Genomic DNA, 22,834 nt, shown 5'->3' on the forward strand with positions numbered 1-22,834 from the left:
AAGAAAGATGTATAAAAGAAAGGGGCAGGAGGCCAAGAAAAAGGTGCAAGAGTTGAAAAAGAGGGCAAAAGAGAGTTGGGATGAGAGAGTATTATTAAATTTCAGGGAGAATAAAAAGATATTTTGGAGGGAGGTAAATAAAGTGCATAAGACAAGAGAACAAATGGGAACATTGGTAAAGGAGGCTAACGGGGAGGTAATAACAAGTAATGGTGAAGCGGGGAGATGGAGAGAGTATTTTGAAGGTTTGTTGAATGTGTTTGATGATAAGAGTGGCAGATATAGGGTGTTTTGGTCGAGGTGGTGTGCAAAGTGAGAGGGTCATGGAGAATGGTTTGATAAACAGAGAAGAGGTAGTGAAAGCTTTGCGGAAGATGAAAGCCGGCAAGGGGCCGGGTTTGGATGGTATTGCTGTGGAATTTATTAAAAAAGGGGGTGACTATGTTGTTGACTGGTTGGTGAGGATATTCAATGTATGTATGGTTCATGGTGAAGTGCCTGAGGATTGGCAGAATGCATGCATAGTGCCACTGTACAAAGGCAAAGAGGATAAAGGTGAATGTTCAAATTACAGAGGTATAAGTTTGTTGAGTATTCCTGGGAAATTATATGGGAGGGTATTGATTGAGAGGGTGAAGGCATGTACAGAGCATCAGATTGGGGAATAGCAGTGTGGTTTCAGAAGTGGTAGAAGATAATGTGTTTGCTTTGAAGAATGTATGTGAGAAATACTTATTAGAAGAAATGGATTTGTATGTAGCATGTATGGATCTGGAGAAGGCATATGATAGGACTGAAAGAGCTGCTCTTTGAAAGGTATTAAGAGTATATGGTGTGGGAGGTAAGTTGCTAGAAGCAGTGAAAAGTTTTTATCGAGGATGTAAGGCATGTGTACAGGTAGGAAGAGAGGAAAGTGATTGGTTCCCATTGAATGTCAGTTTGTGGCAGGGGTGCGTGATGTCTCCATGGATGTTTAATTTGTTATGGATGGGGTTGTTAGAGAGGTGAATGCAAGAGTTTTGGAGAGAGGGGCAAGTATGGTCTGTTGTGGATGAAAGGGCTTGGGAAGTGAGTCAGTTGTTGTTCGCTGATGATACAGCACTGGTGGCTGATTCAGGTGAGAAACTGCATAAGTTAGTGACTGAGTTTGGGAAAGTGTGTGAATGAAGAAAGCTGAGAGTGAATGTGAATAAGAGCAAGGTTATTAGGTTCTGTAGGGTTGAGGGACAAGTCAATTAGGAGGAAAGTTTGAATGGAGAAAAACTGGAGGAAGTGATGTGTTTTAGATATCTGGGAGTGGATTTAGCAGTGGATGGAACTATGGAAGCAGAAGTGAGTCACACGGGTGGGGGACAGGGCGAAGGTTCTGGGAGCGTTGAAAAATGTGTGGAAGGTGAGAATGTTATCTCAGAGAGCAAAAATGGGTATGTTTGCAGGAATAATGGTTGCGAGGCATGGGCTATAGATAGGGTTGTACGGAGGAGGGTGGATGTGCTGGAAATGAGATGTTTGAGGACAATATGTGGTGTGAGGTGGTTTAATCAAGTAAGTAGTGAAAGGGTAAGAGAGATGTGTGGTAATAAAGAGAGTGTGGTTGAGAGCACAGAAGAGGATGTATTGAAATGGTTTGGTCACATGGAGAGAATGAGTGAGGAAACGTTGACAAAGAGGATAAATGCGTCAGAGGTGGAGGTAACAAGGAGAATGGGAGACCAAATTGGAGGTGGAAGGATGAAGTGAAAAAGATTTTGAGCGAGTGCGGCCTGAACATACAGGAGGGTGAAAGGCGTGCAAGGAATAGAGTGAACTGGAACGATGTGGTATACCGGGGTGGACGTGCTGTCAATGGATTGAACCAGGGAATCTGAAGCTTCTGGAGTAAAGCATGGAAAATTTTGTGGGGCCTGGATGTGAAAAGGGAGCTGTGGTTTCGGTACATTACACATGACAGCTACAGAGTGAGTGAGAATGAATGTGGCCTTTGTTGTCTTTCCCGGAGCTACCTTCCATGCACACGGGGACATGGGGAAGCCCTTTCATGTGTGGCAGGATGACGACAGGAATGGATGAAGGCAGCAAGTATGAATTTGTACATGTATATGTATGTATATGTCTGAGTTTTGGAAAGAGGGGCAAGTATGAAGTCTGTTGGGGATGAGAGAGCTTGGGAAGTGAGTCAGTTGTTGTTCGCTGATGATACAGCGCTGGTGGCTGATTCATGTGAGAAACTGCAGAAGCTGGTGACTGAGTTTGGTAAAGTGTGTGAAAGAAGGAAGTTAAGAGTAAATGTGAGTAAGAGCAAGGTTATTAGGCACAGTAGGGTTGAGGGTCAAGTCAATTGGGAGGTAAGTTTGAATGGAGAAAAACTGGAGGAAGTAAAGTGTTTTAGATATCTGGGAGTGATTCTGGCAGTGGATGGAACCATGGAAGCGGGAGTGAATCATAGGGTGGGGGAGGGTGCAAAAATCCTGGGAGCCTTGAAGAATGTGTGGAAGTCGAGAAGATTATCTCGGAAAGCAAAAATGGGTATGTTTGAAGGAATAGTGGTTCCAACAATGTTGTATGGTTGCGAGGCATGGGCTATGGATAGAGCTGTGCGCAGGAGGGTGGATGTGCTGGAAATGAGATGTTTGAGGACAATATGTGATGTGAGGTGGTTTGATCGAGTAAGTAATGTAAGGGTAAGAGAGATGTGTGGAAATAAAAAGAGCGTGGTTGAGAGAGCAGAAGAAGGTGTTTTGAAATGGTTTGGGCACATGGAGAGAATGAGTGAGGAAAGATTGATCAAGAGGTTATATGCGTCGGAGGTGGAGGGAACGAGGAGAAGTGGGAGGCCAAGTTGGAGGTGGAAACATGGAGTGAAAAAGATTTTGAGTGATCAGGGCCTGAACATGCAGGAGGGTGAAAGGCGGGCAAGGAATAGAGTGAATTGGATCGATGTGGTATACCGGGGTTGACGTGTTGTCAATGGATTGAATCAGGGCATGTGAAGCGTCTGGGGTAAACCAAGGAAAGCTCTGTGGGGCCTGGATGTGGAAAGGGAGCTGTGGTTTCGGGCATTATTGCATGACAGATAGAGACTGAGTGTGAACGAATGGGGCCTTTGTTGTCTTTTCCTAGCACTACCTCGCACACATGAGGGGGGAGGGGGATGTTATTCCACGTGTGGCGAGGTGGCGATGGGAATGAATAAAGGCAGACAGTGTGAATTGTGTGCATGTGTATATATGTATGTGTCTGTGTGTGTTTATATATGTGTACATTGAGATGTATGGGTCTGTACATTTGCATGTGTGGACGTGTATGTACATACATATGTATGGGGGTGGGTTGGGCCATTTCTTTTGTCTGTTTTCTTGCGCTACCTCACAAACGCGGGAGACAGTGACAAAGCAAAATAATAATAATAAAAATGTCTGTGTATGTATATGTATGTATACGTTGAAATGTATAGGTATGAATATGTGTGTGTGTGGGCGTGTATGTATGTACGTGTGTATGTGGGTGGGTTGGGCCATTCTTTTGTCTGCTTTTCTTGCACTACCTAGCTAACATGGGAGACAGCGACAAAGTATGATAAATAAAAAAAGAATAGAAATTAATCATGAATACTAGAAGAACATTAACTTTGAAAAGGGATTTTATGAAGTTGGATCATTATGCATATACCCAGAATTCAAATAGATAGAGCAGGCACAGTGCATAAGGTTTCAACCCATTGGATGCACTGGTTTGTTTTGGTTGATTCTGGCTTAACAACAATCAAATGCAATGATCAACTGCAGTCTACTCCATCAAATAATGTTCCCCCTACTTCAGCCATCTTCCATTTCCTCTGGATCTTGCACCGAAAACTTGAATCTGGTAAGTGCTTACAACTCCACATGCCCAAAGTACACAGAATGAAAAACACTTAGCAATCATCTTTAATCAATTCAGTCAGAATGCAGGTAAAGTTCAGAGTTATTATATCTTAAATAAGGAAAGTAATGGGCATCATAACATAATGTTCAGTGAATATTCACTCTGTATAACTATGCTCCAGACATGAGTTTTTTTATAATTTTTACACTCATTTGATAAGATATATATGTAGAAGTGGCATCCCTTTAGCCCTGACAGAAATCTCTAACTTTTTTTTTTTTTTTTTTTTATTATACTTTGTCGCTGTCTCCCGTGTTTGCGAGGTAGCGCAAGGAAACAGACGAAAGAAATGGCCCAACCCCCCCCCATACACATGTATATACATACGTCCACACATGCAAATATACATACTTACACTGCTTTCCATGGTTTACCCCAGACGCTTCACATGCCTTGATTCAATCCACTGACAACACGTCAACCCCGGTATACCACATCGCTCCAATTCACTCTATTCCTTGCCCTCCTTTCACCCTCCTGCATGTTCAGGCCCCGATCACACAAAATCTTTTTCACTCCATCTTTCCACCTCCAATTTGGTCTCCCTCTTCTCCTCGTTCCCTCCACCTCCGACACATATATCCTCTTGGTCAATCTTTCCTCACTCATTCTCTCCATGTGCCCAAACCACTTCAAAACACCCTCTTCTGCTCTCAACCACACTCTTTTTATTTCCACACATCTCTCTTACCCTTACGTTACTCACTCGATCAAACCACCTCACACCACACATTGTCCTCAAACATCTCATTTCCAGCACATCCATCCTCCTGCGCACAACTCTATCCATAGCCCACGCCTCACAACCATACAACATTGTTGGAACCACTATTCCTTCAAACATACCCATTTTTGCTTTCCGAGATAATGTTCTCGACTTCCACACATTCTTCAAGGCCCCCAGAATTTTCGCCCCCTCCCCCACCCTATGATCCACTTCCGCTTCCATGGTTCCATCCGCTGCCAGATCCACTCCCAGATATCTAAAACACTTTACTTCCTCCAGTTTTTCTCCATTCAAACTCACCTCCCAATTGACTTGACCCTCAACCCTACTGTACCTAATAACCTTGCTCTTATTCACATTTACTCTTAACTTTCTTCTTCCACACACTTTACCAAACTCAGTCACCAGCTTCTGCAGTTTCTCACATGAATCAGCCACCAGCGCTGTATCATCAGCGAACAACAACTGACTCACTTCCCAAGCTCTCTCATCCCCAACAGACTTCATACTTGCCCCTCTTTCCAAAACTCTTGCATTTACCTCCCTAACAACCCCATCCATAAAAATTTAAAAATTTTCTTCCATTCTTACCAAAAAACTATGAATGTGAGGAGGAAGAGTGCTAACAACAAAAAGGTTGAGCAGGATCTGATGGTGATGGTCTCAGATTCATAAGTGTTCCTTATCATCATCATTAAGGAACAACTAAATTATAATTGTTGGATTGAAATATTTTTTCATTATACTCAATTGCCATCTCTCACATCAGCGAGGTAGCGCAAGGAAAGAGACAAGGAATGGCCCAACCCACCCACATACACATGTACATTCATAAATGCCCATACATGCACATATACATACATATACATTTCCATGTATATATACATATACATACACAGACATATACATATATACACATGTACATATGCATACGTGCTACCTCCATCCATTCCCACTGCCACCCCACCACACATGGACTAAAATGTTTTGCATAAGTTTGTGATGTATTATTCATACCTAAGAAGATAATTCTCAAATGGGAAGAACACAATGCAAATGTGCTTCAAATAGTAAAGTGCATAAATCTAGAAATATCAATTTTTCATTATCTAAAATGCTTTCCATGGAAAATAAGTGCCATCACTAGAAAACTCATGGATTTCTTTGTGTTAGAAAAAGCAATAAATAAGTTCATAATACTACCTTCATCTTTTAATGGCAAAACTACAACAACTGGATATGCCAGTGAAATCATAATACACATACAAATGGTTAATAACACATTTTTCTAAATGAACTGATCTAAAATTAAAGAAACTCATGGCTAACCCAACTGATGTAAGCCTTCTATAAACTGAGGTTTCATATCCACCTGCACATATCTTAATATTTAAGTCCAAAAAAGGAATTTCACCATTCTTTTTCATCACCACTGTCAACCTAATCTTTGGGCCTCAACTACTAAAAGAATAAAAATCTACTACAAGCACAAGAAGGGCATTAAAAAGATACAGAAGAGTCATCAATACTATGTTTATCAAGAAGATACAAAAATGCCATCAATACTATGTTTATCAAAAAGACACTAAAGAGTCATCAATGCTATGTTTTTGCAAAATGAGGCAAAAATCAGAGGAATAATCACTCAAATATTCACTCTCTTGGGAGAACGCACATATGTTTGCTAAGGTGAGTCAAGACTAGACCCATTCCCACATCGTATCTTCTATCTCTCTATCTATAGCTCTGGAGCCTGTTCCAAATGGAACTCCCTGAAAGGAGTGGCCATGGAAACAGAGTCTCCATAACTAATGAACAGAGCTGCTTCTTTGCCTTTAGTGTCTCACCTTAAACAGGCTACTGACTACTTCCAACTAATGCTCCAACCTACTACAGGCACACCACCGATTTTCTGGCACTCTTGGTTCCAAAGCTTTGTTGGATTAACCATTTTGCCAGACCAACCATGGTCACATAAATAATTCATCAACACACCTCTAACCCACTAATTATAGATCTCCTATGTGTCTAAAGTATACCATGGACAGCTAGAAATTTAAATTAAACAAATATCAAATGTTTGAGCACCCTAAAATGGTAAGTCTGTCCTTAGATTGTTTGAATCCAGTGGTGTATCTAGGGTATGGCAGGTAGGGCAGGTGCCCTGGACGCCACTTGAAGGGGGGAGCCAGTGGCGTAACGGTGTCCTGGATCCAGACAATGATTCGGATCTTAAAGATTTAGATTTCTTGACCGTGAAAACATATCTTTGGCATATGGAAACACATTGATATCATTACTAGTTCAACAATTATTCACAAAAATTAATATTTCCATAATGGAATCCTCGATCCAGACAATGATTTGGATAACTCCCAAAATCTAATCAATTGGTCTTTGTGTCATTTATGACTTTCTCTGAAAATTTCATCAAAATTTGTTCATAACTTTTGTTGAAAGTTACTCACAGACAAACAAACAAATGCCAGTAAAAACATAATTTCCTTGGCAAAGGTAATAGAAATAAAAAAATAATGGTGTTATATACATGGACAGGGGTGTAATTTCAGTGCTTGCCATAGGCACTATTTCCCCTAGATACACCCCTGTTTGAATCCTGTAGGGTCTTCTTTGTCTTTTATTGTTAGTGTTTTCCTAGGTGTGCATTGCCAGCATAATGCAGTTTCGTATGCATTATACACCTGCTCAGGACTGAGGTGCTCATCAGCTGAGTTTCACAAAATTGTCCACATACTTGGCAGCTCATTTACAGTTTGCAGACCGCTTTTCTCCGCACACTTTACTCATGGAAATTCCATAACACTGCTTAAATCTTTGAAGTCATCCTTCATTATAGTTGGGAATTCAGAGTGACCCAAACCCTAGTGATCCTCAAGGATTATCTGGTTTGCTCATGGGAAGCCACAGGAGAGACACCTTAAATCAATCAGTCAATTACTTTACAACAAGACTTCAAACTACACAGCAATGCCACTCACATGGAGCCATCAGAAGTCAGAAAACTATAATTTTCTCATTTATTCACAATCTATTGACCCACATATTCAACCATCAAGTACTTTTATTTTTCAAATATGCTGATAAAAAATCTACATCATTTAGAATACTTCTTTCACAACTACTAATAAAAGCTTTCAAACTATTAAAATCCTCTTTATATTCTCTCACTCTAAAACCATTAACTAAGCTAATATTCTGTAAAAATAATAGACTAAACATTCATGTTAAGTGGTAAACATATTTTCCCCTACCTCGTATAAGAAATGAATAGAGGACATTGTATTCTTCCATCTGGTTACGTGGCTTGAACGTGGACAAAGCAGCTGATTTTGGTAATACCTGAAGTGGAGCTTTTCTTTTGTCCAAGGCTTCCTTCCTGATCTGCAGTTCTCTGTTCTCTTTGCCGCGAGGTTTTGGGGTGGTAAATTTGGCATGTGTCTTGGAAGCCTTTGTCTTTTCACCTTTAGGTGGTGTTCGTGTGCGTGTGTAATCATGATCAGACCCTCCCAAAGTTTTGTGACCTTTCTTTGGGACTTCATCTGAAAGTAAAATGCATCACAATTTTAGAAACTAATACATGAAACAGAGATGACACAACAGAATGCAAAATCTCATGGTCATAAAGAGAATGCATTATGATCCAAACATATAAGAAAAGATCAAATGTACTTTACAAAATTTTGACCCTTAAACAGGTTGACTGTAAAAACTGCCTACACTAGACAAAACATGGGGTCTTCAATTCCTTTTTTTACCCAGTTCAAAAAGAAAGAAATACAAGTAAAAAGTACAGAAATACATTGTGAGGGAGAGGTGTGGTAGCTGATTTGATTTTGGGGAACCTGTAAAGCATTAGAACTTATTAGCTATTCAGCACTTTTTAGCATGAGAAAGACATCTGAAACTTAAAACTATTTATACACAATTATTTATTTTGGCTTCCTTTAAAAGATATCTTTAAAAACTTTAAGCTTTCACAAAGAATTATATATCTTGACTTCCTTTAAATAAATCATCAGTCTATTCATACTGATATCATTCTTTAAAATATCTTCCAATATTTTCATTCCTTCCAATATAACAAGTAATTCATATTATACTCTGATACACCTAAAGTTTTGACATTCTGTCAGTACATGTCCAAAGTAGTACTGAAATTGAAAGTTTCAGAGACTGGGGAAAGTCTCTACTCACTTAAAAGACTGAGAGTCAACACAGTATGACCATTCCTCAATTGACAAAGAAGTCTCAAATTTACAGTATCTGTTGAAGGAATGCCATACCTTAACTCTTTTCTTTGTCCTCTGCAGTTTTTCATCATTTGGGGATTCCAAGTCTCATGTAGCTTACTATTTACAGCTAAATTCAATAACTCATTATTTGAAAAAAAAAAACACATATGAATATAATGAATAGAGAAATGAGTGAGCCAACCAAGATAAGAAAGAAAGCCCTAGCAATACAGTGTGCATAATTCCCAGAATGGGTGGGTGTTTGAGCCTTCTGACCCACATTCATCACATTACACTCATCCTATTATTATCATTTACTATATTTGTATAATTCTACACATACCTACACTTATTTACAAATTATTTAACTTCAGGATTCCTTCTAGTGAATGACAGTCTCTGTAATAAGCACCTACAGTACCAAGAGTGTGAGACTACATAAATATTAAAATGCTGATGGGCTGTTCAAAATATACCCACAAAAACTTGGTGCCTGCTATATAAATCATCATATGATCATTCCCAGGGTTAAAGAATCATGGAAGTAAAGAATGGAGAGAGCATTCCTACCTACCAACTGCTACCTATGATGAGATTCTGCCACAATGGCATGAGTAAAGTGTACCACTTGCCACACATCTTGCTTGATGAATATGACCATTCCTCTCTCTTGCCACCTACATTACATGATTATCTCTTCTGGATTCATCTAGAACTGATTTCAACCACATGTAACTTCTTCTTTTAAATGTTTCTGTAGTTGCTACATGCTTGTTTCATATTTCTCTTGGTAATATGCTGAACAAGCACTCTAGCATCCTGTTTGGGTACTCCCATATCTTTATCTAATCATTTTCAATGTGTTCATAGTTTTCATAAGGAGTTACTGTTTCTTTTTTGCAAAAAGGCTTTCAGGTTCAATATATTTTCATTTATTCCTTCAATGTTTTGCCAGAAGCAGTTTTCCATGTTTTTCTTTTCTTTCTAAGCAATAAAACTTCAATTCCTTCAGCCATTCATGGTGCTTCATGCATTCCATTCCACAGTTTTTGTTTGTGAATTGCTTCACAATTCTCTCTAATTTGTTTATATCTACTTCTTTTGTGGGTGAATATACAGAACAACAGTAGTCATTTTTGTTTCTGTAAACATTAAATACAGATACCCTACCGATTTTCTGGCACTCTTGGCTCCAAAGCCTTGTCAGATTAACCATTTTGCCAGACCTACCATGGTCATGTAATAATAATTCATCAACACACCTCTAACCCACTAATCATACATCTCCCATGTGTCTAAAGTACACCATGGACTGCTAGAAATTTAAATTAAATTATTGGATTACGTGTTAATTGACAGGCGTGCGAAAGAGAGACTTTTGGATGTCAATGTGCTGAGAGGTGCAACTGGAGGGATGTCTGATCATTATCTTGTGGAGGCTAAGGTGAAGATTAGTATGGGTTTTCAGAAAAGAAGAGTGAATGTTGGGGTGAAGAAGGTGGTGAGAGTAAGTGAGCTTGGGAAGGAGACCTGTGTGAAGAAGTATCAGGAGAGACTGTGTACAGAATGGAAAAAGGTGAGAACAATGGAAGTAAGGGGAGTGGGGGAGGAATGGGATGTATTTAGGGAATCAGTGATGGATTGCGCAAAAGATGCTTGTGGCATGAGAAGAGTGGGAGGTGGGCTGTTTAGAAAGGGTAGTGAGTGGTGGGATGAAGAAGTAAGAGTATTAGTGAAAGAGAAGAGAGAGGCATTTGGACGATTTTTGCAGGGAAAAAATGCAATTGAGTGGGAGAAGTATAAAAGAAAGAGACAGGAGGTCAAGAGAAAGGTGCAAGAGGTGAAAAAAAGGGCAAATGAGAGTTGGGGTGAGAGACTATCAGTAAATTTTAGGGAGAATAAAAAGATGTTCTGGAAGGAGGTAAATAGGGTGCGTAAGACAAGGGAGCAAATGGGAACTTCAGTGAAGGGCGTAAATGGGGAGGTGATAACAAGTAGTGGTGATGTGAGAAGGAGATGGAATGAGTATTTTGAAGGTTTGTTGAATGTGTCTGATGACAGAGTGGCAGATATAGGGTGTTTGGGTCGAGGTGGTGTGCAAAGTGAGAGGGTTAGGGAAAATGATTTGGTAAACAGAGAAGAGGTAGTAAAAGCTTTGCGGAAGATGAAAGCCGGCAAGGCAGCAGGTTTGGATGGTATTGCAGTGGAATTTATTAAAAAAGGGGGTGACTGTATTGTTGACTGGTTGGTAAGGTTATTTAATGTATGTATGACTCATGGTGAGGTGCCTGAGGATTGGCAGAATGCGTGCATAGTGCCATTGTACAAAGGCAAAGGGGAAAAGAGTGAGTGCTCAAATTACAGAGGTATAAGTTTGTTGAGTATTCCTGGTAAATTATATGGGAGGGTATTGATTGAGAGGGTGAAGGCATGTACAGAGCATCAGATTGGGGAAGAGCAGTGTGGTTTCAGAAGTGGTAGAGGATGTGTGGATCAGGTGTTTGCTTTGAAGAATGTATGTGAGAAATACTTAGAAAAGCAAATGGATTTGTATGTAGCATTTATGGATCTGGAGAAGGCATATGATAGAGTTGATAGAGATGCTCTGTGGAAGGTATTAAGAATATATGGTGTGGGAGGCAAGTTGTTAGAAGCAGTGAAAAGTTTTTATCGAGGATGTAAGGCATGTGTACGTGTAGGAAGAGAGGAAAGTGATTGGTTCTCAGTGAATGTAGGTTTGCGGCAGGGGGTGTGTGATGTCTCCATGGTTGTTTAATTTGTTTATGGATGGGGTTGTTAGGGAGGTAAATGCAAGAGTCTTGGAAAGAGGGGCAAGTATGAAGTCTGTTGGGGATGAGAGAGCTTGGGAAGTGAGTCAGTTGTTGTTCGCTGATGATACAGCGCTGGTGGCGGATTCATGTGAGAAACTGCAGAAGCTGGTGACGGAGTTTGGTAAAGTGTGTGGAAGAAGAAAGTTAAGAGTAAATGTGAATAAGAGCAAGGTTATTAGGTACAGTAGGGTTGAGGGTCAAGTCAATTGGGAGGTGAGTTTGAATGGAGAAAAACTGGAGGAAGTGAAGTGTTTTAGATATCTGGGAGTGGATCTGTCAGCGGATGGAACCATGGAAGCGGAAGTGGATCATAGGGTGGGGGAGGGGGCGAAAATTTTGGGAGCCTTGAAAAATGTGTGGAAGTCGAGAACATTATCCCGGAAAGCAAAAATGGGTATGTTTGAAGGAATAGTAGTTCCAACAATGTTGTATGGTTGCGAGGCGTGGGCTATGGATAGAGTTGTGCGCAGGAGGATGGATGTGCTGGAAATGAGATGTTTGAGGACAATGTGTGGTGTGAGGTGGTTTGATCGAGTAAGTAACGTAAGGGTAAGAGAGATGTGTGGAAATAAAAAGAGCGTGGTTGAGAGAGCAGAAGAGGGTGTTTTGAAGTGGTTTGGGCACATGGAGAGAATGAGTGAGGAAAGATTGACCAAGAGGATATATGTGTCGGAGGTGGAGGGAACGAGGAGAAGAGGGAGACCAAATTGGAGGTGGAAAGATGGAGTGAAAAGGATTTTGTGTGATCGGGGCCTGAACATGCAGGAGGGTGAAAGGAGGGCAAGGAATAGAGTGAATTGGAGCGATGTGGTATACAGGGGTTGACGTGCTGTCAGTGGATTGAATCAAGGCATGTGAAGCGTCCGGGGTAAACCATGGAAAGCGTGTAGGTATGTATATTTCCGTGTGTGGACGTGTGTATGTACATGTGTAGGGGGGGGGTTGGGCCATTTCTTTCGTCTGTTTCCTTGCGCTACCTCGCAAACGCGGGAGACAGCGACAAAGTATAAAAAAAAAAAAAAAAAAAAAAATTAAATGTTTGAGCACCCTAAGATGGTAAGTCTGTCCTTAGATTGTTTGAATTCAGTGGCATATCTAGGGTATGACAGGTAGGGCAGGTGCCCTGGGCACCACTAGAAGGGGAGGGGGGGGGTCCAGTGGCATAATAGCATCCTGGATCCAGACAATGATTCGGATCTTAAAGATTTAGATTTCTTGACCATGAAAACATATCTTTGGCATTTAGAACCACACTGATATCATTATTAGTTCAATAGGTATTCACAGAAGTTGTTATTTCAATAATGGTGTCCTGGATCCAGACAATGATCACTCCCAAAATCTAATCAATTGGTCTTTGTGTCATTTCTGACTTTCCCTGAAAATTTCATCCCAAATTCTCCATAATTTTTGTTGAAAGCTGCTCACAGACAAACAAACAAATGCTGGTAAAAACATGATATCCTTGATGGAGGTAATAAATATAAAAAATATTGGTGTCATATGTTTGGACGGGCGCAATTTCACTGATTGCCATAAGTGCTATTTTCCCCTAGATATGCTCCTGTTTGAATCCTGTGGAGTCTTCTTCGTCTTCTGTTGTTAATGTTTTCCTAGGTGTGCATCACAAGAATAATGCAGTTTCATAGGCATTATGCACCTGCTCATGACTGAGGTGCTCATCAGCTATGAGTTTCGCAAAATTGTCCACATACTTGGCAGCTCATTTGTTGTTTGCAGACCGCTTTTCTCCGCACACATCATTCATGGAAATTCCATGACGCTTCTTGAATCTTTGAAGCCATCCTTCCCTATAGTTATGCTCCCGTTGTAATTTAAGTTCTTTATGGAACAACTTAGCCTGGTCCATTATCAAGCTTCCTGACAAGTCCACTCCATCACTCCAACACTGTCGAAACCATTCCATCATCACTCGATTGTGCTCAGTACTCTTACCATCTTTCATAATTTTTCTAATCATCATTTGCTTCTTGGAATCGCTGTCTGCAAAGAATTTCAATATTTTTCCCTTTGCTTCTTTATATCATAAACAGCTGATAAACCAATACTGTAGATGTCACACAGCTTACGCACCAAAACATCATGGATGATTTTTCAACAGTTCTACTTTATCTTGGATCGATATGGACTGGTATTTACATTTGACACCACAACTAACTCTCATGTGTCTTAGAAGCCATAGCTATGGTTAAATCTAAGCAAAATAAGCTAAGAATCTCATATAATTGCGGTATTGCCACCGAGGGCAGTGTAAAGAATGTAAATAAGTGCAACCTACACACAATGCCATCTGTGGCTGCCCAGTAAACTAGTCTCGTGGTCATGGTAATTTCAAGTTTCCTCACGTAATTTTGTCCGGACTAAATGAGGTGCCAAACCATCAGTTGCCGGAAAATCAGTGGTGTATCAGTGCTTTCATCAATAGTTTTCTGTCTCTTGTGGTAAAAGTTCTAAAAATCAAGGCACTTATTATTTGGTTCAATAGTGCTATTTTCTTAATAAGTTCTCAGTATCGTCAGCAAACAACTGATGCACTTCCCACACTGCATATTCGCCCTTCCCCTAAAGACTTTCACATTCACCTCCTTCACCACCCAATCCATAAACAAATTGAACAACCACAGTGACATCACACGCCCCTGCCTGATATCAATCTTCTTTTGGAACCATTCACTCCCCTCTCTTCCTACTCATACACATGCCTTACACCCTTATAATAATTCTTACTGCTTCAGGCAGCTTTCCTTCTGCACCATATATTCTTAAAACCTTCAACATAGCATCTCCATAAATGCCACATACAGATCAATTTGTTTCTTTACATATTTCTCTCACACATTCTTTAAAGCAGACACATGATCCATACATCCTCTGTTACTTCTGAAACTGTTTTCATCCATCCCAAGTGTGATGCACTCTACTTGCCTTCACTCTCTCAATTAATTATCATCATTTATTATCTTATTTTGCTTTGTCGCTGTCTCCCGCGTTTGCGAGGTAGCACAACGAAACATACGAAAGAAATGGCCCAACCCACCCCCATACACATGTATATACATACACGTCCACACACGCAAATATACATACCTATACATCTCAATGTACACATATATATACACACACAGACACATACATATATACCCATGCACACAATTCACACTGTCTGCCTTTATTCATTCCCATCGCCACCTCGCCACACATGGAATACCATCCCCCTCCCCCTCATGTGTGCGAGGTAGGGCTAGGAAAAGACAACAAAGGCCACATTCGTTCACACTCAGTCTCTAGCTGTCATACAATAATGCCCGTAACCACAGCTCCCTTTCCACATCCAGGCCCCACACAACTTTCCATGGTTTACCCCAGACGCTTCACATGTCCTGATTCAATCCACTGGCAGCACGTCAACCCCGGTATACCACATCAATCCAATTCACTCTATTCCTTGCCCGCCTTTCACCCTCCTGCATGTTCAGGCCCCGATCACACAAAATCTTTTTCACTCCATCTTTCCACCTCCAATTTGGTCTCCCACTTCTCCTCGTTCCCTCCACCTCCGACACATATATCCTCTTGGTCAATCTTTCCTCACTCATTCTCTCCATGTGCCCAAACCATTTCAAAACACCCTCTTCTACTCTCTCAACCATGCTCTTTTTATTTCCACACATCTCTCTTACCCTTACATTACTTACTCGATCAAACCACCTCACACCACACACTGTCCTTAAACATCTCATTTCCAGCACATCCACCCTCCTGCGCACACCTCTATCCATAGCCCACGCCTCGCAACCATACAACATTGTTGGAACCACTATTCCTTCAAACATACTCATTTTTGCTTTCCGAGATAATGTTCTCGACTTCCATAAATTCTTCAAGGCTCCCAGGATTTTCGCCCCCTCCCCCACCCTATGATTCACTTCCGCTTCCATGGTTCCATCCGCTGCCAGATCCACTCCCAGATATCTAAAACACTTCACTTCCTCCAGTTTTTCTCCATTCAAACTTACCTCCCAATTGACTTGACCCTCAACCCTACTGTACCTAATAACCTTGCTCTTATTCACATTTACTCTCAACTTTCTTCTTTCACACACTTTACCAAACTCAGTCACCAGCTTCTGCAGTTTCTCACATGAATCAGCCACCAGCGCTGTATCATCAGTGAACAACAACTGACTCACTTCCCAAGCTCTCTCATTCACAACAGACTTCATACTTGCCCCTCTTTCCAAAGCTCTTGCATTCACCTCCCTAACAACCCCATCCATAAACAAATTAAACAACCATGGAGACATCACACACTCCTGCCACAAACCTACATTCACTGAGAACCAATCACTTTCCTCTCTTCCTACACGTACACATGCCTTACAACCTCGATAAAAACTTTTCACTGCTTCTAACAAGTTTCCTCCCACACCATATATTCTTAATACCTTCCACAGAGGTGGTTTGATCGAGTAAGTAACGTAAGGGTAAGAGAGATGTGTGGAAATAAAAAGAGCGTGGTTGAGAGAGCAGAAGAGGGTGTTTTGAAATGGTTTGGGCACATGGAGAGAATGAGTGAGGAAAGATTGACCAAGAGGATATATGTGTCGGAGGTGGAGGGAACGAGGAGAAGAGGGAGACCAAATTGGAGGTGGAAAGATGGAGTGAAAAAGATTTTGTGTGATCGGGGCCTGAACATGCAGGAGGGTGAAAGGAGGGCAAGGAATAGAGTGAATTGGAGCGATGTGGTATACAGGGGTTGACGTGCTGTCAGTGGATTGAATCTAGGCATGTGAAGCGTCTGGGGTAAACCATGGAAAGCTGTGTAGGTATGTATATTTGCGTGTGTGGACGTGTGTATGTACATGTGTATGGGGGGGGGGGGGTTGGGCCATTTCTTTCGTCTGTTTCCTTGCGCTACCTCGCAAACGCGGGAGACAGCGACAAAGTATAAAAAAAAAAAAAAAAAAAAAAAAAAAAAAAAAAAAAAACCTTCCACAGAGCATCTCTATCAACTCTTTCATATGCCTTCTCCAGATCCATAAATGCTACATACAAATCCATTTGTTTTTCTAAGTATTTCTCACATAGCGGTTTTGATGCACGAGACCGGGTTATAGTGATGGGTGATTTGAATGCAAAGGTGAGTAATGTGGCAGTTGAGGGAATAATTGGTATGCATGGGGTGTTCAGTGTTGTAAATGGAAATGGTGAAGAGCTTGTAGATTTATGTGCTGAAAAAGGACTGATGATTGGGAATACCTGGTTTAAAAAGCGAGATATACATAAGTATACTTATGTAAGTAGGAGAGATGGCCAGAGAGCGTTATTGGATTACGTGTTAATTGACAGGCGTGCGAAAGAGAGACTTTTGGATGTTAATGTGCTGAGAGGTGCAACTGGAGGGATGTCTGATCATTATCTTGTGGAGGCTAAGGTGAAGATTAGTATGGGTTTTCAGAAAAGAGGAGTGAATGTTGGGGTGAAGAAGGTGGTGAGAGTAAGTGAGCTTGGGAAGGAGACCTGTGTGGGGAAGTACCAGGAGAGACTGTGTACAGAATGGAAAAAGGTGAGAACAATGGAAGTAAGGGGAGTGGGGGAGGAATGGGATGTATTTAGGGAGTCAGTGATGGATTGCGCCAAAGATGCTTGTGGCATGAGAAGAGTGGGAGGTGGGTTGATTAGAAAGGGTAGTGAGTGGTGGGATGAAGAAGTAAGAGTATTAGTGAAAGAGAAGAGAGAGGCATTTGGACGATTTTTGCAGGGAAAAAATGCAATTGAGTGGGAGAAGTATAAAAGAAAGAGACAGGAGGTCAAGAGAAAGGTGCAAGAGGTGAAAAAAGGGCAAATGAGAGTTGGGGTGAGAGACTATCAGTAAATTTTAGGGAGAATAAAAAGATGTTCTGGAAGGAGGTAAATAGGGTGCGTAAGTCAAGGGAGCAAATGGGAACTTCAGTGAAGGGCGTAAATGGGGAGGTGATAACAAGTAGTGGTGATGTGAGAAGGAGATGGAATGAGTATTTTGAAGGTTTGTTGAATGTGTCTGATGACAGAGTGGCAGATATAGGGTGTTTTGGTCGAGGTGGTGTGCAAAGTGAGAGGGTTAGGGAAAATGATTTGGTAAACAGAGAAGAGGTAGTAAAAGCTTTGCGGAAGATGAAAGCCGGCAAGGCAGCAGGTTTGGATGGTATTGCAGTGGAATTTATTAAAAAAGGGGGTGACTGTATTGTTGACTGGTTGGTGAGGTTATTTAATGTATGTATGACTCATGGTGAGGTGCCTGAGGATTGGCGGAATGCGTGCATAGTGCCATTGTACAAAGGCAAAGGGGATAAGAGTGAGTGCTCAAATTACAGAGGTATAAGTTTGTTGAGTATTCCTGGTAAATTATATGGGAGGGTATTGATTGAGAGGGTGAAGGCATGTACAGAGCATCAGATTGGGGAAGAGCAGTGCGGTTTCAGAAGTGGTAGAGGATGTGTGGATCAGGTGTTTGCTTTGAAGAATGTATGTGAGAAATACTTAGAAAAGCAAATGGATTTGTATGTAGCATTTATGGATCTGGAGAAGGCATATGATAGAGTTGATAGAGATGCTCTGTGGAAGGTATTAAGAATATATGGTGTGGGAGGCAAGTTGTTAGAAGCAGTGAAAAGTTTTTATCGAGGATGTAAGGCATGTGTACGTGTAGGAAGAGAGGAAAGTGATTGGTTCTCAGTGAATGTAGGTTTGCGGCAGGGGTGTGTGATGTCTCCATGGTTGTTTAATTTGTTTATGGATGGGGTTGTTAGGGAGGTAAATGCAAGAGTCCTGGAAAGAGGGGCAAGTATGAAGTCTGTTGGGGATGAGAGAGCTTGGGAAGTGAGTCAGTTGTTGTTCGCTGATGATACAGCGCTGGTGGCTGATTCATGTGAGAAACTGCAGAAGCTGGTGACTGAGTTTGGTAAAGTGTGTGGAAGAAGAAAGTTAAGAGTAAATGTGAATAAGAGCAAGGTTATTAGGTACAGTAGGGTTGAGGGTCAAGTCAATTGGGAGGTGAGTTTGAATGGAGAAAAACTGGAGGAAGTGAAGTGTTTTAGATATCTGGGAGTGGATCTGTCAGCGGATGGAACCATGGAAGCGGAAGTGGATCATAGGGTGGGGGAGGGGGCGAAAATTTTGGGAGCCTTGAAAAATGTGTGGAAGTCGAGAACATTATCTCGGAAAGCAAAAATGGGTATGTTTGAAGGAATAGTGGTTCCAACAATGTTGTATGGTTGCGAGGCGTGGGCTATGGATAGAGTTGTGCGCAGGAGGATGGATGTGCTGGAAATGAGATGTTTGAGGACGATGTGTGGTGTGAGGTGGTTTGATCGAGTAAGTAACGTAAGGGTAAGAGAGATGTGTGGAAATAAAAAGAGCGTGGTTGAGAGAGCAGAAGAGGGTGTTTTGAAATGGTTTGGGCACATGGAGAGAATGAGTGAGGAAAGATTGACCAAGAGGATATATGTGTCGGAGGTGGAGGGAACGAGGAGAAGAGGGAGACCAAATTGGAGGTGGAAAGATGGAGTGAAAAAGATTTTGTGTGATCGGGGCCTGAACATGCAGGAGGGTGCAAGGAGGGCAAGGAATAGAGTGAATTGGAGCGATGTGGTATACAGGGGTTGACGTGCTGTCAGTGGAGTAAATCAAGGCATGTGAAGCGTCTGGGGTAAACCATGGAAAGCTGTGTAGGTATGTATATTTGCGTGTGTGGACGTGTGTATGTACATGTGTATGGGGGGGGGGGGTTGGGCCATTTCTTTCGTCTGTTTCCTTGCGCTACCTCGCAAACGCGGGAGACAGCGACAAAGTATAAAAAAAAAAAAAAAAAAAAAAAAAAAAAAAAAAAAAACATTCTTCAAAGCAAACACCTGATCCACACATCCTCTACCACTTCTAAAACCACACTGCTCTTCCCCAATCTGATGCTCTGTACATGCCTTCACTCTCTCAATCAATATCCTCCCATATAATTTACCAGGAATACTCAACAAACTTATACCTCTGTAATTTGAGCACTCTCTTATCCCCTTTGCCTTTGCACAATGGCACTATGCACGCATTCCGCCAATCCTCAGGCACCTCACCATGAATCATACATACATTAAATAACCTTACCAACCAGTCAACAATACAGTCACCCCCTTTTTAATAAATTCCACTGCAATACCATCCAAACCTGCTGCCTTGCTGGCTTTCATCTTCCGCAAAGCTTTTACTACCTCTTCTCTGTTTACCAAATCATTTTCCCTAACCCTCTCACTTTGCACACCACCTCGACCAAAACACCCTATATCTGCCACTCTATCATCAAACACATTCAACAAACCTTCAAAATACTCACTCCATCTCCTTCTCACATCACCACTACTTGTTATCACCTCCCCATTAGCGCCCTTCACTGAAGTTCCCATTTGCTCCCTTGTCTTACGCACTTAATACTAAATTAATACCCTCCCATATAATTCACCAGGTACACACAAATTTATACATCTGTATTTTGAACATTTACCTTTATCCCCCTTCCCTTTTCATAATGGCACTATACATGCTGTATTCTGCCAATCCTCAGGCACCTCACTATGATCCATATATACACTAAAAATCCTCAACCACCAATCAATAAGTCACCTTATTTCTTTATAAATTTAACTGCAATACCATCCACTCCAGCTGCCTTGCCACAATTTATCTTACATAAGGCTTCCGCCACCTCTTCTCTTTTCATCACGCCATTCTCAATGACTTCACTTGCCACTTTGACCCAAACACCCTACATCTGCCACCCTATCATCAAACACATTTAACAGTCCCTCAAAATACTCACACCATCTCCTCAATTCATTACCACCTGTTACCACTTCCCCATTAGCCCCCTTCACCAATGTTCCCATTTGTTCTCTTGTTTTTCACACATTATTGACCTCCTTCCAAAACACATTATTCTTCCTAAAGTTTACTGATATTCACCCACCCCAACTCTCATGTGCTCTTTTTCAACCTCCTGCTGCCTTCTCTTACACTTCCCCCAATCATTTGCACTCTTTCCCTGTAAGTAATGACCAAGTACTTTTCTTTTCTCTTTCACTAGCTATTTCATTTCTTCATCCCACCACTAATCCTTTCTGATCCACACATCTTCCACCCTTTGCATGTTACATGAACCTCTCACAATGCCATAACTGCTTCCCTAAATACCTCCCATTCCTCATTCACTCCCCTTGCTTCATCTACTTTCACCTTTTGCAATTCTTCACTCAATATCTCCTGGTATACATGAAATACAGTATATATCTGAAATTTCTGAAAATTAAATGTACTGAATAAGTGATGTGCCTTAAAAATTATGTAAATAAACCAAAAGGAAAATCCTTATGGTATGCAGTGAGAAATCTTGAGTCATCATTATCTAATATTCGCTAGATATTATGTTACAGTTTCCAAAAGTGTGAAGCATGTCATAATTATCAAATGAAAAATATATGTGTGAATTACTTAATCTAAATGTACTGGTGGTCGAGCACCAAGGTGATGATATAATCTGTTATGTCAGAAGTGATAGTGCAACCAGCACAGAACTGGCAAGCACTTGAAATCTAAATGTCTGTACAGCACCCACGTAAGGTAAGTCTGCTTGATTATTCTGTAATTTCTCAACTTTTATTTATATCTCCTCTTGAAATATAACACTAAATGAATTTTTTTTTCTTTTCGATGAATCCTTGTAATGGGGCTCTTCTAAATTTTAGTTACCTACTTGCAAAACTGACATGGAAGATTGCAAAATATAACTTGTGAAAGTAAAAGGAGCAATAAGCACAAGAGAAAACACTCTAAATATCTAGGGCCCAAGACTGTTCAACACTGCACACAACAAGGCTATTCAATTGGCAGCCCGCAGTCCAAATCTGGCCCTTGATTGGTTTTTCATTCACCCTATGACAGACTCAGAAGAATCAAAATAAAGGAATGAAATTATTCATTTATATAAGCGCTTACAAAATTTCACATAAGTAGATATTCATGAAGTCTGTTGGGGATGAGAGAGCTTGGGAAGTGAGTCAGTTGTTGTTCGCTGATGATAAAGCGCTGGAGGCTGATTCATGTGAGAAACTGCAGAAGCTGGTGACTGAGTTTGGTAAAGTGTGTGGAAGAAGAAAGTTGAGAGTAAATGTGAATAAGAGCAAGGTTATTAGGTACAGTAGGGTTGAGGGTCAAGTCAACTGGGAGGTGAGTTTGAATGGAGAAAAATTGGAGGAAGTGAAGTGTTTTAGATATCTGGGAGTGGATCTGGCAGCGGATGGAACCATGGAAGCGGAAGTGGATCATAGGGTGGGGGAGGGGGCAAAAATTCTGGGGGCCTTGAAGAATGTGTGGAAGTCGAGAACATTATCTCGGAAAGCAAAAATGGGTATGTTTGAAGGAATAGTGGTTCCAACAATGTTGTATGGTTGCGAGGCGTGGGCTATGGATAGAGTTGTGCGCAGGAGGATGGATGTGCTGGAAATGAGATGTTTGAGGACAATGTGTGGTGTGAGGTGGTTTGATCGAGTGAGTAATGTAAGGGTAAGAGAGATGTGTGGAAATAAAAAGAGCATGGTTGAGAGAGCAGAAGAGGGTGTTTTGAAGTGGTTTGGGCACATGGAGAGAATGAGTGAGGAAAGATTGACCAAGAGGATATATGTGTCGGAGGTGGAGGGAACGAGGAGAAGAGGGAGACCAAATTGGAGGTGGAAAGATGGAGTGAAAAAGATTTTGTGTGATCGGGGCCTGAACATGCAGGAGGGTGAAAGGAGGGCAAGGAATAGAGTGAATTGGAGCGATGTGGTATACCAGGGTTGACGTGCTGTCAGTGGATTGAATCAAGGCATGTGAAGCGTCTGGGGTAAACCATGGAAAGCTGTGTAGGTATGTATATTTGCGTGTGTGGACGTATGTATATACATGTGTATGGGGGTGGGTTGGGCCATTTCTTTCGTCTGTTTCCTTGCGCTACCTTGCAAACGCGGGAGACAGCGACAAAGTATAATAAAAAAAAAAAAATAGATATTCATTGTGAC

The 22,834-nt window shown here is 41.2% G+C and overlaps 1 protein-coding gene across 1 annotated transcript in view; it reads right to left on the reverse strand.

The window, feature by feature from the left end:
• Set1 (SET domain containing 1) overlaps nucleotides 1-22,834 on the reverse strand; it is a 350,690-nt gene that overhangs the window by 65,287 nt on the left and 262,569 nt on the right. Inside the window, 1 exon segment of the mRNA XM_071668303.1 lies at nucleotides 7,924-8,211. Within this exon segment, the coding sequence (XP_071524404.1) occupies nucleotides 7,924-8,211 (288 nt within the window).

Source organism: Panulirus ornatus, chromosome 2 (genome assembly GCF_036320965.1).
Source record: "Panulirus ornatus isolate Po-2019 chromosome 2, ASM3632096v1, whole genome shotgun sequence".
Classification (NCBI taxonomy): domain Eukaryota; kingdom Metazoa; phylum Arthropoda; class Malacostraca; order Decapoda; family Palinuridae; genus Panulirus; species Panulirus ornatus.